Genomic DNA, 19,989 nt, shown 5'->3' on the forward strand with positions numbered 1-19,989 from the left:
AGTCCAGAGGGATGAAGAACTGACTGGAAAATATGTCACAATAAAGCGATCCTCACACTAGCCAGTGTGCTGCAGATGGTCCCTTCCTGCCCAACCTCCTCCGAACCCTATACGGGCCTTTCGGGCTGCTGTGGGCTGTGTTGTGACAAGCGGTGCTGTGCCTTTCTGTGGGTACACAGGTGTCAGCCTATGTGGGAGCTCAACCTCTTGTTTTCAGCCTTCCTGCTGGGCTCCCACTGCCAGGCTGCCGTGGCCCTTCACCATGATTTCCCCCACCTTCTCTTCCATAGTCTATTTCCGGGCTCTGGTAAATTTTACTCGGTCCATTGAGTACAGCCCCCAGCTGGAGGATGCGGGTGCCAAGGAGTTCCGAGAGGTGTCGGAGGCTGTGGTAGATAAGGTACGTGAGAGAGAGTGCCTGGGGTTTGGAGCTTCCTAGGGGTGGCACGGGAAATTCCAGATGGAGTATGTAGGAGGCATCTGATTGGTGTGTGTCCCCCCACAGCTGGAGACCGAGTACTTGAAGATCCCTGGAGACCAGATTGTCAGTGTGGTGTTCATCAAGTGAGATGATGGAATGGTGGAGGATTCTGGGTGCAGGAATGCTGGGGATGGGAAGAGTGGAGGCAACCAGAAGGGGTGGCCAAGGATGGGAAGGGACCTGGGTACCAAGAACAGGGAAAAGAAGGTCTGGAGAAATGGGTCGTTCTTTTTTTTTTTTTTTTTAAAGATTTATTTATTTTATATAAGTACACTGTAGCTGTCTTTAGACATACCAGTAGAAGGCATCAGATCTCACTACAGATGGCTGTGAGCCACCATGTGGTTGCTGGTGTTTGAACTCAGGACCTCTGGAAGAGCGGTCAGTGCTCTTAACCACTGAGCCATCTCTCCAGCCTGAAATGGGTCACTCTTGATGGGAATTCAGGAAGCATAGGTGGGGCATTCAGTACCAGAAATGGCCCTACCTTAGGCACAGGCTGCCCAGGTACAGGCTGTACAGGGCTGGGAGTCATGCAGGCATTTGACAGAGGCATGTGGATTACAGGCCTTTTTCTTCCCAGGGAGCTGGATGGCTGGGTCTTTGTTGAGCTGGATGTTGGCTCTGAAGGGAACCCGGACGGATCTCAGATTCAAGAGGTGCTGCATAGAGTGGTCTCCAGTGGCTCCATCGGCCGCTACGTCACTTCCCCCTGGGGGTTCAAGTTCCGACGCCTGGGCACAGGTGAGCCTGTCCTCTAGACCTGGGTCACCCCTCCTCTCCAGTTTCTCTGACTTACTTTGGCGTCTCTACCTTGGGCCTTCCTGACTCGGGCTAGCATATCACTGGAGACAAGGAGCTCACTCCATCCTGAGCCGGAGCCTGACCGTCAGTCTTTTTTATAGTCTCCACTTGGAGCCAAACTGCTTCCTTTACATGGCACCTCAGAAACTGTCTCCCCGTAGACCCCTGTATTTTGACACTAAATTAAAGTCCTTCATACTGTACTCCCAAGTTAAAAGAGAGACCCTGCCACAGTATAAAAGGTAAAGATAGCTCAAGGAAGACAACCCAATGTCAACCTCAGGCCCCACACACATCACATACATGTACATCCTCATGATATGCCTCTATACATGCAAAGACACACAGCACACACACACACGCCGCATATACATACTCTCATCTCGTGTGTGTCTGTAGGTGAATTCCATCAGTTGTTTCTCATGCACCACGTGCAGGCAGGCCTTGTGCATAAGGCTCCGATAACCAGCACTCACTTGGGCCCCCCAAGTTCCCTAAAGTATTCCTCCTGTTTTAAAGATGAGGAAACTGAGGCTCAGAAAGGAAAAGTAGCCACTCACAGCGATGGGGATGCAAACTAGGCCCTGTTTGTGTGCTGCCCTCACGGGAGCCATGCTGGAAGGGAAACGGAAGACAAACAGGCCCAGGAGGGACAAGAAACGAGCCCAAAGCCACACAGCTGTTAGATGGAGAAGCCAGGCCCGGGTTCTCAGCATCAGTCCGGGCTCCCGGTCACTCTACCCGCCGCCCTGTCTAACCCACCAAGTCTTTCCTCGACCGCTTCTGGTTTATTTCTCGTAGGCTGTGCTACTCCGTCCCTCATAGGCCCTTAGTAGGCTCTCATTTGTCACATCATGTGCCTCTTACTCACTGAAGCTCCAACCAGGACATATTCTATCCCTACACGGTATTAAGTCTATGAGGGGGGGTGGAGAGATGGCTCAGTGGTTAGAGCACTGACTGCTCGTCCAGAGGTCTTGAGTTCAATTCCCAGCAATTACATGGTGGCTCACAACCATCTGTAATGGGATCTGATGCCCTCTTCTGTGTCTGAAGACAGCCACAGTGTGCTCATATACGTAAATAAATAGATCTTAAGAAAGAAAAGTCTATGACGAAAAAACAAAGCAAGACAGCCAACCAGACAAGCAAACAGACCTAGTGGGCTCCTTTGTATTGTGTGTAACCGTACTTGCTCTTCTGGGCCTTTAGACCCAGGCCTAAAGTTTGCTGGAAACCTAGCCATGTGCTCCCACCTTCTGACTTGGAGGAGAGGGGACAGGCTGGGCTTGGGCCTCAGTTTCCAGGTCCCAGGTAGTTAAGTATGGTTGCTGACTACAGCTTCCTTTTCAGCACAGACCCCCCCGCCACCCCCAGCTGCTGTGGGGGTCACAGTGACACCAGGTGAGCGTGTGAACCTGGTCGAGGTCCAGGGGGTTCCTAGCGAACCTAACGGAGGGAGAAAAGAAGGGCAAAGACGGACTTGGCTGCCTCCTTCCACTCTGGGCCAGGCTGTGGCCTGCACGTGTATAGCATGGTGGCTGCATGTGTGTGGCATGTCACCTGTGTGAAGGTCCATGTCAGAGACTTCTGCACTGCGTTCCATGTGTACCAGGAGTACGTCCGCCACTTGCTTCTTGCTCTTGCTTTCTGCTACCGTGGTCTGACTCGGGTGTCCAGATCCACTCACAGCCAAGCCTTGCCTTACCTGTACTGTCATTCCACGAGCTCGCTCAGCCTGCTCCCTGACTCCCTCCTCCCCCACACCCCACAGTGCCCCAGTTCCCAAGAGTCTGCACGGAGACAGAGTTTGCTTGCCACAGTTATAATGAGTGTGTAGCCCTGGAGTACCGCTGTGACCGGCGGCCTGACTGCAGAGACATGTCGGATGAGCTCAATTGTGGTGAGAAGCCCTTGGGAACTTCTAAGGGACCCCTGGTGGCCTGCCCAGGGTAGGGCTACATCTGAGGCTCTGGGTCATCTGGGCTACGAGGGTTTGGTGCAAGCAGGTCTGGAAGAGGTAGGAATGAGGAAGGACTGATGGCAGAGGCTGGTCATGGGTAGACTCCAGGGACCATGGGGGATTGTGGGGTGAGGGGTGGAGAGATGCCCCGTTCACTAAACATCAAGGAATCCTGCCCACAGAGGAGGCAGTCCCAGAGCTCGGCTCCTTGCCACCTGCTGTGGTGAAGGTGACACCTTTACCACTCTGGCCAGAGGCAGCCACAACACCTCCACTGCCACACGGACCTCAGTTTCAGTTACCCGGTGTTGCTGGGCCCACGGCCTGTGGGCCCCGGGAGGTCTCGTGCCACAGTGGGCACTGCATCCCCCGAGACTACCTCTGTGATGGGCAGGAAGACTGCAGGGATGGCAGCGACGAACTGGGCTGTGGTGAGCACATCGTAGTCGGGAGAGTGGGGGCTGGGGTCTGCTCAGCAGACGACCTACCGATGTGAACCCCATGCCTGGTCTACACAGATCCCCCTCCACCCTGTGAGCCTAATGAGTTCTCCTGTGAAAACGGGCACTGTGCTCTCAAGTTGTGGCGCTGCGATGGTGACTTTGATTGTGAGGACCGTACAGATGAGGCCAATTGTCGTGAGTACTCCAGACCCCTGGGCCTGTTCTGGGAGATGTGCTGGTCTTACTGCTTAGTAAGGGACCTGGCTCTCTGTGTTTAGAACTACAGTTAGGAAGCAGCCTTCTGGCCCAGTCTTTCCTTTTCTCTGTATTTTGGTGGCCATTAGTCTGTTCTTTGTTACAGTGTTGGAGTGAGAGTACCCTCTATGTGGGACTCTGTGAAGATTGTATCTTAGACTAATGTGCTAGCCACAGCCTAACTGATGGGCTATCCTAAACTAATGTGCTAGGCACAGTCTAACCTATGGGCTATCCTATACTAATGTACTATCCACATATAAACCTATGGGCTATCCTATACTAATGTACTAGCCACATCTAAACCTATGGGCTATCCTAGACTAATGTGCTAGCCACAGCCTAACTGATGGGCTATCCTAGACTAATGTGCTAGCCACAGCCTAACCTATGGGCTATCCTAGACTAATGTGCTAGCCACAGCCTAACCGATGGGCTATCCTATACTAATGTACTAGCCACATCTAAACCTATGGGCTATCCTAGACTAATGTGCTAGCCACAGCATAACTGATGGGCTATCCTAGACTAATGTGCTAGCCACAGCCTAAACCTATGGGCTACTCAGTCTGCTTTGTGTTGTCGTGACGGCTGGTCACTCTATAACTCATTGTATTTGACTCAGTTTTGGAGGCATTGTGGGTAAAGTGGGAAAGATGGAGAAAATGACCCAGAGGACACCTGAAAAAGGTGACAGATGAGCTGTGCTGCCCGGCAGACAGTGCTCTGTGCTCACTCCACCTGGCTTTGTCCCCAGCCGTCAAGCAACCTGGGGAAGTATGTGGGCCCACGCAGTTCCAGTGCGTCTCCACCAGCCGCTGCATCCCGGCCAGCTTCCACTGTGACGAGGAACCTGACTGTCCTGACCGAAGTGATGAAATTGGCTGCAGTGAGTGAGGAGGTGGGGGTGGGCGGGTCCCACTTGATTCTACTTGATCTCCACCCCAAGTCTGCACTCTCTACTGCTGATTAAATGCCTCTCTCCTGCTCTCCTGTCCCAGTGCCTCCCCAGGTGGTCACCCCTCCCCAGCAGTCCATCCAGGCTTCCCGGGGCCAGACAGTGACTTTCACCTGCGTAGCCACTGGTGTCCCCACACCCATCATCAACTGGAGGCTCAACTGGGGCCACATCCCTGCTCATCCCAGGTGCGACTGCGGTGGGGGTGACTTGCCTGCGGAAGAGGCTGGATCTGTGGCTCAAACCTAACCCACCACTGTCTCGGGGCCTGCCAGGGTGACAATGACCAGCGAGGGTGGGCGTGGCACACTGATCATCCGTGATGTGAAGGAGGCAGACCAGGGCGCGTATACCTGTGAGGCCATGAACTCCCGTGGCATGGTGTTCGGCATTCCAGACGGCGTGCTGGAGCTCGTCCCCCAGCGAGGTGCTATAGAGGGGCAGGCGGGTGGGTGGGTTTGCACAGAGTGAGTGACTGGAACCAGAGCCGCAGTGCCTCCTTTTGGTGGCTAACCACAGAACCTCCCATCCCTCCAAGTAGGGCCCTGCCCCGATGGGCACTTCTACCTTGAGGACAGTGCCTCCTGCCTGCCCTGCTTCTGCTTTGGTGTGACCAACGTGTGCCAGAGCAGCCGGCGCTTCCGGGATCAGATCCGGCTGAGCTTTGACCAGCCCAATGACTTCAAGGGTATGTGGATGTGTGGGCTTCAGGCTCCTAGGAACCTGGGACAGGTGGACAAGGAACAGGGCCAAAGGGCAGAGAGTGACCCATAAACACGGGGTTATGTCAGGAGAGCCTTTAGCTCAAGTCAGACCTCTGCTCTGTTTGCAGCTTCCCTGCCTTGGGTTGCAGGGAGGACAGACTCTGGAGCCTAGGCCCTGCCTCTCCAAACACACACACACACACACACACACACACACACATACATATACACACATACACACTCACACACAAACACACACTCATACACTCACACGTACTCACACACACACTCACACTAACACACACATTCACACACACTCATACACTCACACATACTCACACTCACACACACACACTCACACTCACACACACACTTACACATTCACACACACACACACTCTTTCTCTCTCATATGCACATACTCAGGCACGCACACACAAGTAAATAGAAAGCTGGAGAAATAGCTGAGTCAGTGAAGTGCTTGCCACAGAAGCATTAATGACTTGAGTTTGAGCCCCAGCGTCCGTGTGAAGCCAAATACCATGATGTGAACCTGAAATCCCAGCCCTGGGGAGGCAGAAACAGAAGGGACTGTGCCTGCCCGTCAGCCTAGTGGTCATGGTCCAGGGTCAGTGAGAAACCCTGTCTCCAAAAATAGGTGCAGATTGGTGGTGTTAATATATTGGGTAAGAGTGCTTGCTGCTCTTCCAAAGGACCCGGGTTCAATTCCCAGCCCCCGATAAGCAGCTCACAAACACCGTAACTCCAGTTCCAGTGGATCCAACATCTTCTGAGTTTTGCTGGTATCTGTACCTATTTGTGTATGCACACCTCCTAAAACATACTTTCATACATTTAAAAAAAATCATTAAAAAAAAAAAGAGTAGATGGAGGACAAGCATGGTGGAACATGCCTTTAGTTCCATGACTGGGAGCCACAGTGAGCCAGGTCTCCGAGTTCGAGGCTGTCCCGATCTACATAGCGAGTTCCAGGACAGCCAAGGTTCTGTAGAGAGTCAAAACCAAAACCGAACAAACCAAACCAAGCTGGAGGGCTGCTGAGATGGCTGAGGGGTGCCTCCAAGCCTGAGTTCACTCCCTTCAATCATCATGGTAGAAGAGAGAATTGTTTACCTCAGGTTGGCCCCTGACCGCCACAGCCGTGCTGAGGCATGTGCGTGTGCGCACACGTAAATGAGTGAAACGTAAAAGTTTGTGTGGTTGTTGTTTTGTTTTGTTAAGGTAGGGAATGATTGAGGAAAATGTCCAGCATCGACCTCTGGCCTCTGCAGGCGCACACATACAAGTTCACACATCTGCACATAAACATGTACACACACACACACACACACACACACCATAAAAAGCAAAATTGTTGAATTGCCACCAAGAGGGCACCAAATGGCAGAGTGTAGGTTCCAAGCGTTCCTACCTTCATGTGAAGTGATGTTGTCCTAGGGGCTGGCAGGGCGCTGCAGGGAAATCCTGGGGGGAGTTTGTCTCTGCACATGCCAGGAAAGGGTTGGACCGGTGATCCCCATGACGATAAGAGTGAACCCCTTTTAGAGAGCTTCCTTCCTGCCAGCCTCATTGGCCCAAAGACTGAGAAATCTACTGCAGTGAGCCTTTTGCCCTTTGCTTGACTCTGTGGCAGCTAACATGGTTCCCAACTGTGACCCTACAGTGATGGCCTTCCCTGGGGCATGCGTCAAAAGTTTTAGAAGATAAAAACAATGAGAAAGAAAAGAAAATTGGGTGTGGGGGGGGAATGGATGGATTGAGACAGAGACTTATGTAGCCCAGGCTGGCCTTTAAGTTAAACTCATGATTGTGCAGGAGCGCTGGGATTACAGGTGTGTGCCGTTCCCAGCCCTGCTTGGCTACTGCCTGATCTCATGAGGGAAGCCTCTGTTTTCTCCCAGTCAGTCTTAACTGGGTCCCAGCTCCCAGGCTGGCTGTTCTTGGCTAAGCATGGGCTGAGATCCCCACCTGGCTTCTGTCCTTGCAGGTGTGAATGTGACGATGCCCTCGCAGCCCGGGGTTCCCCCCCTCTCCTCCACCCAGCTGCAGATAGACCCCGCCCTGCAGGAGTTCCAGCTGGTTGACCTGTCCCGCCGTTTCCTTGTCCATGATGCTTTCTGGGCCCTACCCAAGCAGTTTCTAGGGAACAAGGTAAGGAGGGCGGGGCCCACTCCGTCCTGCTCATCCTGAAGCCAGGCAACTGCATCTTTAGGGACAAGGCAGGCAAGATCTCTGCCGGCTGCTCTTCCAACCCACTTTGGGTTCTTACCTAAGTACCCTTCTGTGGGCTGGCTAGAGTGTTCCACACTGGCCTCCCTGGGTACAGCATTACATGTTTTCAGCCATGACAGTTCCCCAATGAGCCTCCGCTGGGTGGGCAGAGTGAGGAACTAGAGAACAGGATGCAGCTGCCTAAGGATGTCCTATCTCCGCCAGGTGGACTCCTATGGTGGCCTCCTGCGCTACAAGGTGCGCTATGAGCTGGCACGAGGCATGCTGGAGCCAGTGCAGAAACCAGACGTGATCCTCGTGGGCGCGGGATACCGCCTCCACTCTCGAGGCCACACACCCACCCATCCTGGAACTCTGAACCAGCGCCAGGTCCAGCTCTCAGAGGTGCGTAACACCTGAATCTCAGGGATTGGTGGAGGGGGAGGGAGGTTTCCCCGGGGTGGGAGTATTACATGCCGTGCAGGCACTGAAAGGACAAACTTGTCCCCTCCAGGAACACTGGGTACATGAGTCTGGCCGGCCTGTCCAGCGGGCTGAGATGCTGCAGGTCCTGGCGAGCCTGGAGGCTGTCCTGCTGCAGACAGTGTATAACACCAAGATGGCCAGTGTGGGGCTGAGTGACGTCGTCATGGACACCACTGTCACCCATACCACCATCCATGGCCGGGCTCACAGTGTGGAGGAGTGCAGGTGCCTGCCCCAGCGGGACTGTGAACCACAGGGATGCTCTCTGGGGTAGAGGTGAATGAGCAGGGTATGTGGTTCCTGCAGCCGTTGGTCCTATCCCCACAGATGCCCCATTGGCTATTCTGGTTTGTCTTGTGAGAGCTGTGATGCCCACTTCACCCGCGTGCCTGGCGGGCCCTACCTGGGGACTTGCTCTGGCTGCAATTGTAATGGCCATGCCAGCTCCTGTGACCCCGTCTATGGCCACTGTCTGGTGAGTATCGCAAGATAGCACTTGGACGTTGGATGGGAGTGGGGGCTCTCCTGTATTCTTGAATATTGCGTCATTTCTAGAACGACTTGAATGGCTGTCATGACCTTCGGATACATTAGCAAGAGGTTAAGAGCACTGGCTGCTCTTTTCTAAGGGATCTGGGTTCAATTCCCAGCAACCACATGGTAGTTTACAACTGTCTGTAATTCCAGTTCCTGAGGATCTGGCACCGTCACACAGACATACATACATTCAGAACAACAATGTGCATAAAATAAAAATAAACCGTTTAAAACAAAACAAGAGATGCAGTGTCCAGACGAGGGAAATAAAGGTCTCTTTCTCTTAGTGAGGGCTGAGGGGAGCATGGTTTACACGTCACACCTTATCTCTTGGGAAGGGTAATGAGGTCTAGGACTGTGGAGCTGACCAAAGAAAAGGCACAGACATGGTAGAGCCACCGTCTGCAGATCCCCAGGTAGCTAAAGGATCACAGAATGGACTCCGGGACAGAATGGGTCCTGGGTGCAGCCTGGAAGAGGGTGACAGATTTGGATCCATATCACGAAGCGCTTGCAACCATCTGTGGGACTGGCTGCCATGCTGGGCTACTACTACCAGGGGAGGCACCTGGATGCTCCCAGCTGCAAAGCTGTGGAAAGTTCTAGAGCCCGTCTGGCCCAGGTCTACTCACCGTCTACCCTCTCCTGTTCTAGAATTGCCAGCACAACACGGAAGGACCTCAGTGTGACAAGTGTAAGCCTGGCTTCTTTGGAGATGCCACAAAGGCCACAGCCACTGCCTGCCGGCCTTGTCCCTGCCCATACATCGATGCTTCCAGAAGGTAAGAGCCCTCTCAGGATATAGGTGCGTGGCAAGTGAGGACATTCTCTGTCAGGGAAACTGGGTTCCCACATGGATTCCAGTCATAACCTGCTCACTGAGTTGTCCATGCTCTTTGACCTTTTGTGGACCTCATTTTTCCTTTCTGTATAATGGGTCCATAACCCATCCACAGCAGGCCAGAGATGGCATCATGCCTCTCTGTGTGTCTCTCTGGGGTGAGCATGTCAAGCCCAGCTCTGAGTTCTACCCTTCTACCTTAACCACTCGATTCCCACAGGTTCTCAAACACTTGCTTCCTGGACACAGATGGCCAAGCCACTTGTGACGCTTGTGCCCCAGGCTACACAGGCCGCCGCTGTGAGAGGTAATGGGGAGCCGACAGAGGCTATGGGTAGGAAATAGAATGCCCTGGCTGCCGTGTGACAATGTCCTCTCTCCCAGCTGTGCTCCTGGATATGAAGGCAACCCAATCCAGCCAGGCGGGAAGTGCAGGCCCACCAGTGAGTACTGTGACCACGTCCTGCTATAACCTGCCGGGCTGGGCTCCTCCCCCGACTTCCCAGCCCACATCCAGAATCCCTGGAGAGCCACCCATTCCCACCCACCCTGCCAATGCTTCCCTCTGCCCCCAGACCAGGAAATTGTACGCTGCGATGAACGAGGGAGCCTGAGCACTACGGGAGAGGGTTGCCGCTGTAAGGTACATGCATTGTCTACTCTCTCCAATCCCCTGGGCCCAGCCTTACCGTGGCCAAGGGAGGAAACTGATCCCAGCTTCTCAAGTACCTTGGCGAGTGGGCACTGGCCTTGCATGAGGCCGTTGACCTGGCTGCGCTGATTAAGGAGTCAGCCGCCCTGAGTCCAATATCCTGGCATGCTTGCAGCAACTGCTGCGTGCATTCTGGCCCTCAGCTGCCACCGCTCTGTCAGGCTGCATCTTGACAATAGTCAGATCTTGTTAATAGTCAGAATTCAGAGAGTCGGTGGAGAAAAGAACCGGGCAGGTTTTGCAGTCAGGCCGTCCTGATCTTAGGGCTCAGGGGCTAGCGTGCGGGGTGAGCCTTGTGTCCTTTCATATCCCTGAGCCTCAAATCTAAACTCCTCTGTGAGCCTCCTAGTGGCCAGTGAGAAAAGGGAGAACAGTTTCAGTTGCACCACGATCGATCTAATAATGTCCGTGATGCCTTGCGTATGTGTGAGCTCTTTCCACGGCTCTCTGGGACACCCCCATGTAGACCTGGGAGTGGGTTCGACCGCTGCTTCCAGGCAGCCCCTTCCTCGGGCCAGCCTGCAGCCCTCAACTCTGCATCCACAGAACAATGTAGTGGGGCGCTTGTGTAACGAGTGCTCGGATGGCTCGTTCCACCTGAGCAAGCAAAACCTGGATGGCTGCCTCAAGTGTTTCTGCATGGGAGTCAGTCGCCAATGCAGCAGCTCCTCCTGGAGCCGTGCCCAGGTACCCGAAAGAGGATGGCACCTGGGTGGGACAGCCATGCCTGGAGCTGGAGGGATAGAGAGAGGGTGGGCACCACCACCCCAATCTCTGCCCAGTCCACATATTCTCCACCTCCAGGTGCTCGGGGCCTCAGAACAACCCTCTCAGTTCAGCCTGACCAACGGCGCCGGCACCCACACCACCAGTGAGGGGGTCTCATCCCCCGCCCCCGGGGAGCTGTTGTTCTCTTCCTTCCACAACCTCCTGTCTGAACCCTACTTCTGGAGTCTTCCCACCAGCTTCCGAGGGGACAAGGTGGGTGGGGCAAAGGAACAACACAGGCAGGGAGGGCATTGGGAGAATGGCCACAGCGTGGCCCGACTGAAGTCTCCTGCTGAAAACCTGCTCCCCCCACCCCGTTCCAGGTGACATCCTATGGAGGAGAGCTGCGCTTCACCGTGACACAGCGTCCCCGGCCCGGTTCTGCGCCCCTGCACAGACAGCCATTGGTGGTATTGCAGGGTAACAACATTGTGTTGGAGCACCATGCCTCAAGGGAGCCCAGCCCTGGCCAGCCCAGTAACTTCATAGTGCCCTTCCAAGAGGTGAGCCCCTTCCAGTCCCTTCTTGTTCCTCTCTTTTGGGACCTCGGCACCGAGGGTGTCAGGAACGGATTCCATGTCACTTCCTTTATTTACAGCAAGCGTGGCAGAGGCCTGATGGGCAGCCAGCCACACGGGAGCACCTGCTGATGGCCCTGGCAGGCATTGATGCCCTCCTCATCCAAGCATCCCACACCCAGCAGCCGGCCGAGAGCAGGTAGCGGGGGCTGAGGCAGAACAGAGGAGTCTCCAGAGCAAGCAGAAACATGGTGTCGCCCCCACACTCCGCCCGTAGCATGGAGAGCGTGCCGTTGCGTCTCTCATGGAATCCTAAGATGCTAGGAGCCAGTGTCTCCTGTGTCAGCTTTCCAGAGGTCCCCAGAGGAGCTGGGTTGTTTAGGGCGTCCAGACAAGGAGGGGTAGCCCTTTGGAGAAAGCAGCAGGTGTGAGCGGTGTCTTGGAAGCTGCTGGAGAACGGGGCGCATATGATGATAGAGCACGGGACGCCAGGTGTTCCCAGTGTACCACGAACATCCCCTTACCTCGGAATCTCTCCATACCCAGGCTTTCTGGTCTCAGCATGGATGTGGCTATGCCAGAGAGCACCGGCCAGGACTCAGCAAGGGAAGTGGAACAGTGTACCTGCCCCCCTGGTTACCGTGGCTCTTCCTGCCAGGTGAGCCTGGGTCTGCCCCTCCCCCCCATCTGTCCGGCATCCTCCACAGTGCTTTCTGGCCTTTTGTCCCTTCCCACATTCCCAGCCCTCCACTATCTTTTTGTCCCCAGGACTGTGACACGGGCTACACGCGTGTGCCCAGTGGGCTCTACCTGGGCACCTGTGAGCGTTGTAACTGCCACGGCCACTCAGAGACATGTGAGCCCGAGACAGGGGCTTGCCAAGTAAGTCCTGCCTTTTCACTCCTCCATCCTGGAAGCCCTGGTTTTCAGGGGCCCAGCCTCAACCTGCTCTCTGCCCCTCCAGAGCTGCCAGCACCACACGGAAGGTGCTAGCTGTGAGCAGTGCCAGCCAGGGTACTATGGGGATGCTCAGCGGGGCACACCGCAGGACTGCCAGCCCTGCCCATGCTATGGAGCCCCTGCTGCTGGCCAGTGAGTCTGGGCCCCTAAATGCCCACCACCCTTCCTACTTCCTCTCTTGCCTAGCACTGGAGAGGGGTTACAGTTAAGTCCGGGTTGGCCACTGGGGAGTGGTACCCTCAATTTCAGAGCTCTAGGTTCTTAAACGAGGACAGTGTACCCACCTCAGCCCCTGAGAACTGCATGATGGGATGGGAAAGAAACTCTTAGTGTAGATTTCCCCGCCTCCTTGCTCTGCGAGCAGGAGCAGCCAATGCCTTACTGACTGGACTTGCCCACTCTCTCAGGGCTGCCCACACTTGTTTCCTGGACACAGATGGCCACCCCACCTGTGACTCATGCTCACCGGGCCACAGCGGGCGTCATTGTGAGAGGTGAGATGTCTGGTGGGAAGAGCCAGGGGTCCAGCAGGGGATACTTGAACGCCATCAGCGAGCCCCATCCGTCCTATTCATAAGGAGCCCCTGAAAGGGTCATTTGACCCCCAGTGGGTCATGCATGGTCCATGGGTTGGGAACCCTTGCCCTAGATCTTTGCTCTGTTTTGTTTTGTTTTGTTGTGGAGTTTCATGTAGTCCAGGATAGCCACAAATTCACTGCATCATCGTGTATGGCCTTGAACTACTGACCCTCTCCTACCTGAGGGTGACTATAGGCTCACACCATCAGGCCCAACATTAGGCCTCTTGATCTTGAACCTTGGGGTCAAGGCCTGATGGAGTCAACTCACCGGCTGCAGTCTTGGCCCTACTCTTGTTTTTCTCTCCCCCCATGCATGCCTCATCTATGAAATGGGCTCACAAGGCTCATGAGGTTTTGTTTTGTTTTCCTTACTGTGGGATCATTGAGTCCAAGCCCAGATTCCTTGCTTGGGCCCAGGCTCTTCACCCGTTTCCCAGGATTCCACTGTCTCTCTCCCTGCAGGTGTGCCCCAGGTTACTATGGCAATCCCAGCCAGGGCCAGCCCTGCCACAGTGAGTAGAGTTACAGACTTGGGAGGGCACTGGGGGATGCTTTTCTTTCCAGAGAAAGCTAGGACGGGTCCTTTGTTTCCCTGGGACCCAGGAGAGATGGCTTTACCTTTGTGATTTTTGGCATCTGTCGCAGGAGGAGCTAACGCAGGCTGCACAGTCCTCTTGGTGCTGACAAACTAGAGAGAGGAGGAGATGGGGGTGTTCGGGGTTGGGTTGGCGATTGTGTCATCTGTGGCTTCTTTATACTTAAGGAGATGGTCAGGTGCCAGAGGTGCCAGGCTGTAGCTGTGATCCTCACGGCAGCATCAGCAGCCACTGTGACGCCGCTGGTCAGTGCCAATGCAAGGTCAGTTCAAAGTCCTGCCTTCTATGAGGTCCAGCTCAGTCCACCACTGGGGCTAAGGAGACATCAGATGGTATCTGAGGGGACCCTGGGGCCTAGTCATGGGATGGGGTAGGTAGGGCTGCTCACAATTGCTAGTAAGTAGTGGGTGGGAAGACTGGCCCCAAAGGCTTCTGCTGTCCAGAAGACACCCCTGAGTCCCTGCACACATCTTCGCTCTGTCTTCCCCAGGCCCAGGTGGAAGGCCGTACTTGCAGTCACTGCCGACCCCACCACTTCCACCTGAGTGCCAGCAACCCAGAAGGCTGCCTGCCCTGTTTCTGCATGGGTGTCACCCAGCAGTGTGCCAGCTCCTCTTACTCACGCCAGCTGGTAAGAGCCAGTCTGCCCCCTGCAGGTCAGGAGCACTGTCCTGGCTGGGTGCCAGCCTCCAGAAGGGTATCCAACTCCAGGCCTTCGTTACTGGCTCACCTCGGCATTGAGCCCAGTGACCTGACTCCTGTTCCAAGGCCTTCCAGGGTCTCTGTTCTTACTTGTCTCAGCACTGAGCACAACTCTTAAAAGTCTAACTTCAGATGTCCATGCCTCCAGCGTTTCTCTCTCAGCCCTGGTCTCAGCAATCCCCCATGTCCTGCCCCGACATCTTCCTGTGCCTTGTCCACTTTGGTGTGTCTGACCTAGCTGACCCCTCTTCTTCCCCCTGATGCCAGATCTCTACCCACTTTGCTCCTGGGGACTTTCAAGGCTTTGCTCTGGTGAACCCTCAACGCAACAGCCAGCTGACAGGGGGCTTCACCGTGGAACCAGTGCCTGATGGGGCCCGGCTCTCTTTCAGCAACTTTGCCCACCTCGGCCAAGAATCCTTCTATTGGCAGCTGCCAGAAGCATACCAAGGAGACAAGGTAAGATGCGGGTAGGCACCTGGAGTGCCAGCTCCATGCCAGGTCCTTGCTGAACATGGGGTCAGCAGGGACTCAGGTACAAGTTTGTGCTCTGCCATGTCATGATGAAGTGGATGGCCTTTGAGGGTCCAACAGACCTCAGGTCACATCTCAGCTGTGCTGTCTGCTAACCGGACACCTGACAGCCCCAGCACAGCTGGGACAGTTGCGCCTGATACGTACTGAGCACCCAGCTGGCAGTGACTGAGCTTTTAGGCACAGTTTTCACATGTGCGGTAAGACGGTTTCAGTCTGGATCCTCCGGTGCTCATTGGTGCTCGGCGCAGGAATGTGGACATTCTTGGGTCATCTCTATTGGGCTCTGACTATACACCCACTTAAGGTATCTTAAGTCACAAGTGGATGAGCCGGCCCTCATTCCTGCCATTTCCTAATAAAGCCAAGAGAGGTCCAGGGCTCGACCGAGTCCCTGGAGGAGTGGGTGATATTGGCAGGATTTGCATCCAGGTCAGAGCTGCCCTTAACAAGCTGAGCTAAGTGGAAAGGGCCATCTTTGCAGCTCTGATATGACGTCTGATTAGGAATGGTCATGTGGATGGCAGGGTCTAAGAGGTGAACGCCAGGGGGCTGGAGAGATGCTTCAGGTGTTAGGAGTACTGGCTGCTCTCCCAGAAGACTCGGCCAATCCCTAGCACCCACATGGTGGCTCTCGACTGTCTGTAACTCCAGCTCCAGGGGATCTGACACCCTCACACAGTCACACATGCAGGCATCAACCAATGTCCCTGAATAAAAACTAATAAAAATTAAAATACTGAATAAAAGGTGACCCCACCCCCACCCTCAGGACAGCCACATACGGTTCTCAAGGAGTCATAGTACCAGGGCACACATGGGACTTAGTCTGTGAGTCCCCTACTATCTGGGGCCCAATCAGCCACACCCCAGTCTATCCGCTGCAGCGGGGCTCTGAGGCCTTCCAGTCCCTACTCCTTGGAGTGAAACAGGTGCCACCTTCTGTCTAACCTGACCACCTTCCGGTGCGTCCCTCCCCTTGGCTCCTTCCCTCCTGGTCTCTCTCAAACCTTTCTCTGTCTCCTTCCCTGGTGCTTCTCGCTGTCCCACAGAGGGAGGCTCAATTTACACGGCTACGCCGGGCTCACCAGGTATGCCCTTGTTGACTGGTGTGAAACGGGGATGCTATATAGGACTTGTCCATGATTGCCCTTGGCCTGCATGGGAGATGCCCTGTACCCGTGGATGCCCTGCTTGGGCCTGTAATGTCACTAGGAGCCTAGGAGGGGTGTGTCCTGTGCTATGGCCCACCAGCCTTGTGGTGTGTTTCTGGTGCCAACAGTTGGAGGTCTGCAGACAGGAAAACTAGCTTGACGTTAATCCATGTGATTGTGCCTGGCTCCCCAGTTCCCTGAGTATTTGCCAGCAATCGCCACTAACCTATGCATGTGACCTTTCAGTAGCCTGGAGTAACCTTGTGTGCCAGCCCCAAGATGGGGCATGCCTTCCTCACCAGTCACTGTGGCCTGCCTGCCTGGCACCATGTATGGGGAAGAAGCTGTTCATAGTTCTGAACCCTGTGAGGGCTTAGACGGCCTGTGACTTCCACCCCATCAGAACCGCACATCCCTCTCAGAGGAACAGTGGCGGGCAGCTGTGGCAACTGGGAGGATCCTTGGAAACCCAGAGGGCAGGGGCCGGGCACAACGGGCATCACAGGTAACCTAGGGCAAGCACAGGTTATGTCTGGGGACCTAGAGATTAGACCTTGAGTCAAAACCCAGGCTTTCCTGGTTTGCCTTTCCCCAAGCCTGTCTAGGCTGCCACACTCCAATGTTCTACAGACACGCCAGAATGGCTTGTGTAGTGCCCTGGGCAGCTCTCCACCATCCCCCATGGCTGTCACAAAACTCTCTATCCTGGGCGTGGTTCCTCCCCAGCAGACACAGCCCACACTCAGCCAGAATGCTCTGCCTGATTTCGAGGAATGAGAAGGCAAACACACAAGGAGAGGAAAGAGGACATCAGTACAGTCACATGGGTGACCCAGAGTAGGGGAATTGGATGGGGCGGGCTCAGCCTGGGGACAAGACACCTTATGAATTTTTTTTTTTTTTTTTTTTTTTTTTGTCAATCTACTCCTCTTCCTCCTTCTCCTTCTTCTTCCCCTCCTCCTCCTCCTCCTTCTTTTCCTCCTCTTCCTCTTTCTCCTCTTCTTCCTCCCCTTGTCCCCCAGGTGGATGAGGCTCAGAGACGGATGGATGCTGAGATCTGGCAGCTCCTTGCCAGCTTTGCTGCCCAACCCCACCCCCCTCCTCATGGGCTGCACCCCAAGCCCCAGCTAGCCACAGCTCTAAGAGCAGGTCCCTCCTCTTTTTCCTCTTCTTCCTCCTCCTCCTTCACTTCTCCATCTTCCCCTGCAGGCTCTCAGGTATGTACCCAGTCGCTCACCGAGGTGCCTGCCCACCATGCTTCCTAGACTCTGGTCATTTCCAAACCGGTGTGATATTTCTTGAGACTCCCTAGACTATCATTGACTTCAGGCATCTCTTTAACTGCACCAGATACTGAGTCAATTATAGTTATGCCTACGTTTTGAGACAGAGTGAGTCTCACTTCGGCCCAGGCTGACCTCAAATTTAGGATCCTGTCTTAGCCTCTCAAGTGCTGGGATAATAAGCACGTCTGCCTGTTACTTGGCATTTCTTGCCTTCTTTTTTTTTTTTTTTTTTTTTTTTTTTTTTTTAGACAGAGTCTCTCTATAGAGACCAGGTTAGCCTTGAACTTGTGTTCATCTTCCTGTCTTTGACTCCAAGTCTTTGGATAATAAATGTGTGCTACTATGTTGTCTACCCCATCTTTAGGCTGGAACCCAGGGCTGCATGCAAGTTAAGTAAAAGCTACCAAGTGAGTTACAGCCACAGCCCAGTGGCTACATTGTTGCTCTTTTTGGCTACTTTTTTTTTTTTTAAGACAGGATCTTATTATGTAGCCAAGGCTGTCCTGGAACTCACCAGGTTAAAAACAGGCTGGCCTCAAACTCACAGAAACCCACCTACATGAGCCTCCTAAATGCTGGGATGTAAAGGTGTGCACCATCACATTCAGCTCCAGCTACATTTTTAAATATATGTAAAACAGAGCCACTGGATTTTTAGATGTTTACAAGTACACCCCATTGATCTTGGTGTCTTCCAGAAGTATACACCATATGCGAGGCAAAACAGACCAAGAACATGCTTAGAAAAAACTTCTAAAGGACATGAGCCCAAAGGGGAAAGCAGGTTGCCCAGAGAGCATGGTGGGCGTGTGCTGTGGAGTTGGGTGGGCTCCAGGTCCCTGCTGGGGCGCCTGCACTCCATTCTTACTGTCTACTCTCTGCTCTAGTTCTCACTTTCCTACGAGGGCTTCTCTCTGCTGCCCGGAAGCCTCTATTACTGGCAGCTGCCCCAAGCCTTCCTAGGGAACAAGGTAACCAGGGAATGGAAGGGCCACGGGTGTTCAGAGGGTGCATTTATTAGGCACTTGATGTGTGCTGTTTTGTCAGAATAGAGGCAATTAGAGTGCTGGCCTCTCAGAACTCTCCACTGTTCTTATTTACCAGCTCTGCATTCTGGATGTCACTATCTTGTGTGTGTGTGTGTGTATGTGTGTGTCCATGCACACGAACTTGAATATGCACAGGAGCCTATGGAGGCTAGAAGACAACTTCGGTTGTCATTCTTTGTTTTTTGAGACACAGTCTCTCATTAGACTGGAGCTCATCTTGTAGCCTGGCCTGCCACAGACTCCCTAGCATCAGCCTTTCTGTCTCACTGGTGTTAGAATGCCCAGGACGTTTGGGGGAGGGGTGTGCCCTGAGAAGTAAACCCATGCCCCCATGCTTGCACATAAACATCTCTTTACCAGCAGAGCCATTACCACTGCCCTGGATGCTGTTACCCTGACATTAACACTCGAGTTGATATGGTTCCTGCCTTGCCTCCTTGTCCCCTCATGACTGAGAGCCTCTTCAGATTGTGTGTACCTAGTGGTTAGTGGCTCAATGGTAGAGTGCTTAAGGCCCATAAGGCCCACTCCCTCCAGCAGTGTCGGGAGGGAGGCAGGGTTTGATTAACACATGAGAGACTGCATTCAAAGGCCAGGCTAGGCCAGGCAGGTCCAGAGGAAGTGAGGTAAGAGTCTAACGGAATCTTGGTTAATACCATAAGTAGGGGAGAGCCATTGGCCTTCAAGTGTGTTCTCTGCGCTAAGATGAGTGTGTCCTGAGCTATGTAATCCTCAAGGTGCCCTGTGAAGTATGTTTACTCCTATTTGCAGATGAGGAAAGTAGAGCTTGGAGTAAGTGACCTGTCCACAGTTGTCCGGACAGCAGAGTTGGCATCCGAGCCTCCACCCTGGAGCCCTTGCCTAACATCCCTGGGTGGCACACGCCTTCCACTTCCTAGAAAGCTGCTCCCAGATGACACTGTAAATTCACTGGCATCCAAAACAAACAGGAAACCAGTTGTTTCGGTTCTAATTGGCGATGAGTCTGAGTTCCTTACCACACCCTGAGTTGTTAGAGAATAGCCCCGGGGCCTTTGTCACCCAGGCCTGGCGGGTAGCCAACTGGTGTTTGATCAACGTTCATCCACTGAACCAGGCAAGACATCCCATGCTGGGTAGTTTTTCAGCCCTGGTGATGGAGGAGAGGGAGGAAAGTCCAATGGGCAGAGCTGGGACCTCAGGTGCCAGGATGAAAGAGCCCTTTGCAAACCTAAGCCTTCTACTCGTGACTATAAAGACACAAGCCCAGTTGGCATGTCCACGATAAAGAAGAAACAGACAAGCAATAACAATCAAACAATAGACTGTCTCATGCAACCACAGGGTCCAAGGGTAACGGCTGGATCCAGGCATTCATTAGGACTTTTTCTCATTCAAGGAGGGGACTAGAGAGGTGACTCAGAGGTTAGGAGCATTGGCTGATCTT

At 53.9% G+C, this 19,989-nt stretch overlaps 1 protein-coding gene across 8 annotated transcripts in view; it reads left to right on the plus strand.

Moving 5' to 3' along the window:
* HSPG2 (heparan sulfate proteoglycan 2) overlaps positions 1 to 19,989 on the plus strand; it is a 94,622-nt gene that overhangs the window by 36,318 nt on the left and 38,315 nt on the right. For 2 of the 8 annotated variants that reach the window (XM_080921417.1, XM_080921418.1), the window contains exons 4-38: positions 291 to 400; positions 506 to 564; positions 1,065 to 1,225; positions 2,639 to 2,689; positions 3,060 to 3,188; positions 3,431 to 3,679; positions 3,767 to 3,886; positions 4,704 to 4,835; positions 4,948 to 5,092; positions 5,180 to 5,331; positions 5,446 to 5,592; positions 7,616 to 7,779; positions 8,065 to 8,244; positions 8,354 to 8,550; positions 8,653 to 8,800; positions 9,517 to 9,644; positions 9,924 to 10,010; positions 10,088 to 10,146; positions 10,279 to 10,346; positions 10,962 to 11,102; positions 11,220 to 11,396; positions 11,507 to 11,686; positions 11,782 to 11,900; positions 12,248 to 12,359; positions 12,470 to 12,583; positions 12,666 to 12,793; positions 13,069 to 13,155; positions 13,705 to 13,754; positions 14,006 to 14,100; positions 14,329 to 14,469; positions 14,808 to 14,999; positions 16,127 to 16,165; positions 16,632 to 16,733; positions 17,251 to 17,445; positions 18,402 to 18,485. In XM_080921417.1, coding sequence (XP_080777543.1) covers positions 291 to 400; positions 506 to 564; positions 1,065 to 1,225; positions 2,639 to 2,689; positions 3,060 to 3,188; positions 3,431 to 3,679; positions 3,767 to 3,886; positions 4,704 to 4,835; positions 4,948 to 5,092; positions 5,180 to 5,331; positions 5,446 to 5,592; positions 7,616 to 7,779; positions 8,065 to 8,244; positions 8,354 to 8,550; positions 8,653 to 8,800; positions 9,517 to 9,644; positions 9,924 to 10,010; positions 10,088 to 10,146; positions 10,279 to 10,346; positions 10,962 to 11,102; positions 11,220 to 11,396; positions 11,507 to 11,686; positions 11,782 to 11,900; positions 12,248 to 12,359; positions 12,470 to 12,583; positions 12,666 to 12,793; positions 13,069 to 13,155; positions 13,705 to 13,754; positions 14,006 to 14,100; positions 14,329 to 14,469; positions 14,808 to 14,999; positions 16,127 to 16,165; positions 16,632 to 16,733; positions 17,251 to 17,445; positions 18,402 to 18,485 — 4,442 coding nt within the window. The remainder of the gene's footprint in view (positions 1 to 290; positions 401 to 505; positions 565 to 1,064; positions 1,226 to 2,638; positions 2,690 to 3,059; positions 3,189 to 3,430; positions 3,680 to 3,766; positions 3,887 to 4,703; positions 4,836 to 4,947; positions 5,093 to 5,179; positions 5,332 to 5,445; positions 5,593 to 7,615; positions 7,780 to 8,064; positions 8,245 to 8,353; positions 8,551 to 8,652; positions 8,801 to 9,516; positions 9,645 to 9,923; positions 10,011 to 10,087; positions 10,147 to 10,278; positions 10,347 to 10,961; positions 11,103 to 11,219; positions 11,397 to 11,506; positions 11,687 to 11,781; positions 11,901 to 12,247; positions 12,360 to 12,469; positions 12,584 to 12,665; positions 12,794 to 13,068; positions 13,156 to 13,704; positions 13,755 to 14,005; positions 14,101 to 14,328; positions 14,470 to 14,807; positions 15,000 to 16,126; positions 16,166 to 16,631; positions 16,734 to 17,250; positions 17,446 to 18,401; positions 18,486 to 19,989) is intronic. The other 6 variants (XM_080921419.1, XM_080921422.1, XM_080921420.1 and 3 more) reach the window with 3 other exon arrangements.

The sequence above is a fragment of the Micromys minutus genome (genome assembly GCF_963924665.1).
Source record: "Micromys minutus genome assembly, chromosome: 9".
Lineage (NCBI taxonomy): Eukaryota > Metazoa > Chordata > Mammalia > Rodentia > Muridae > Micromys > Micromys minutus.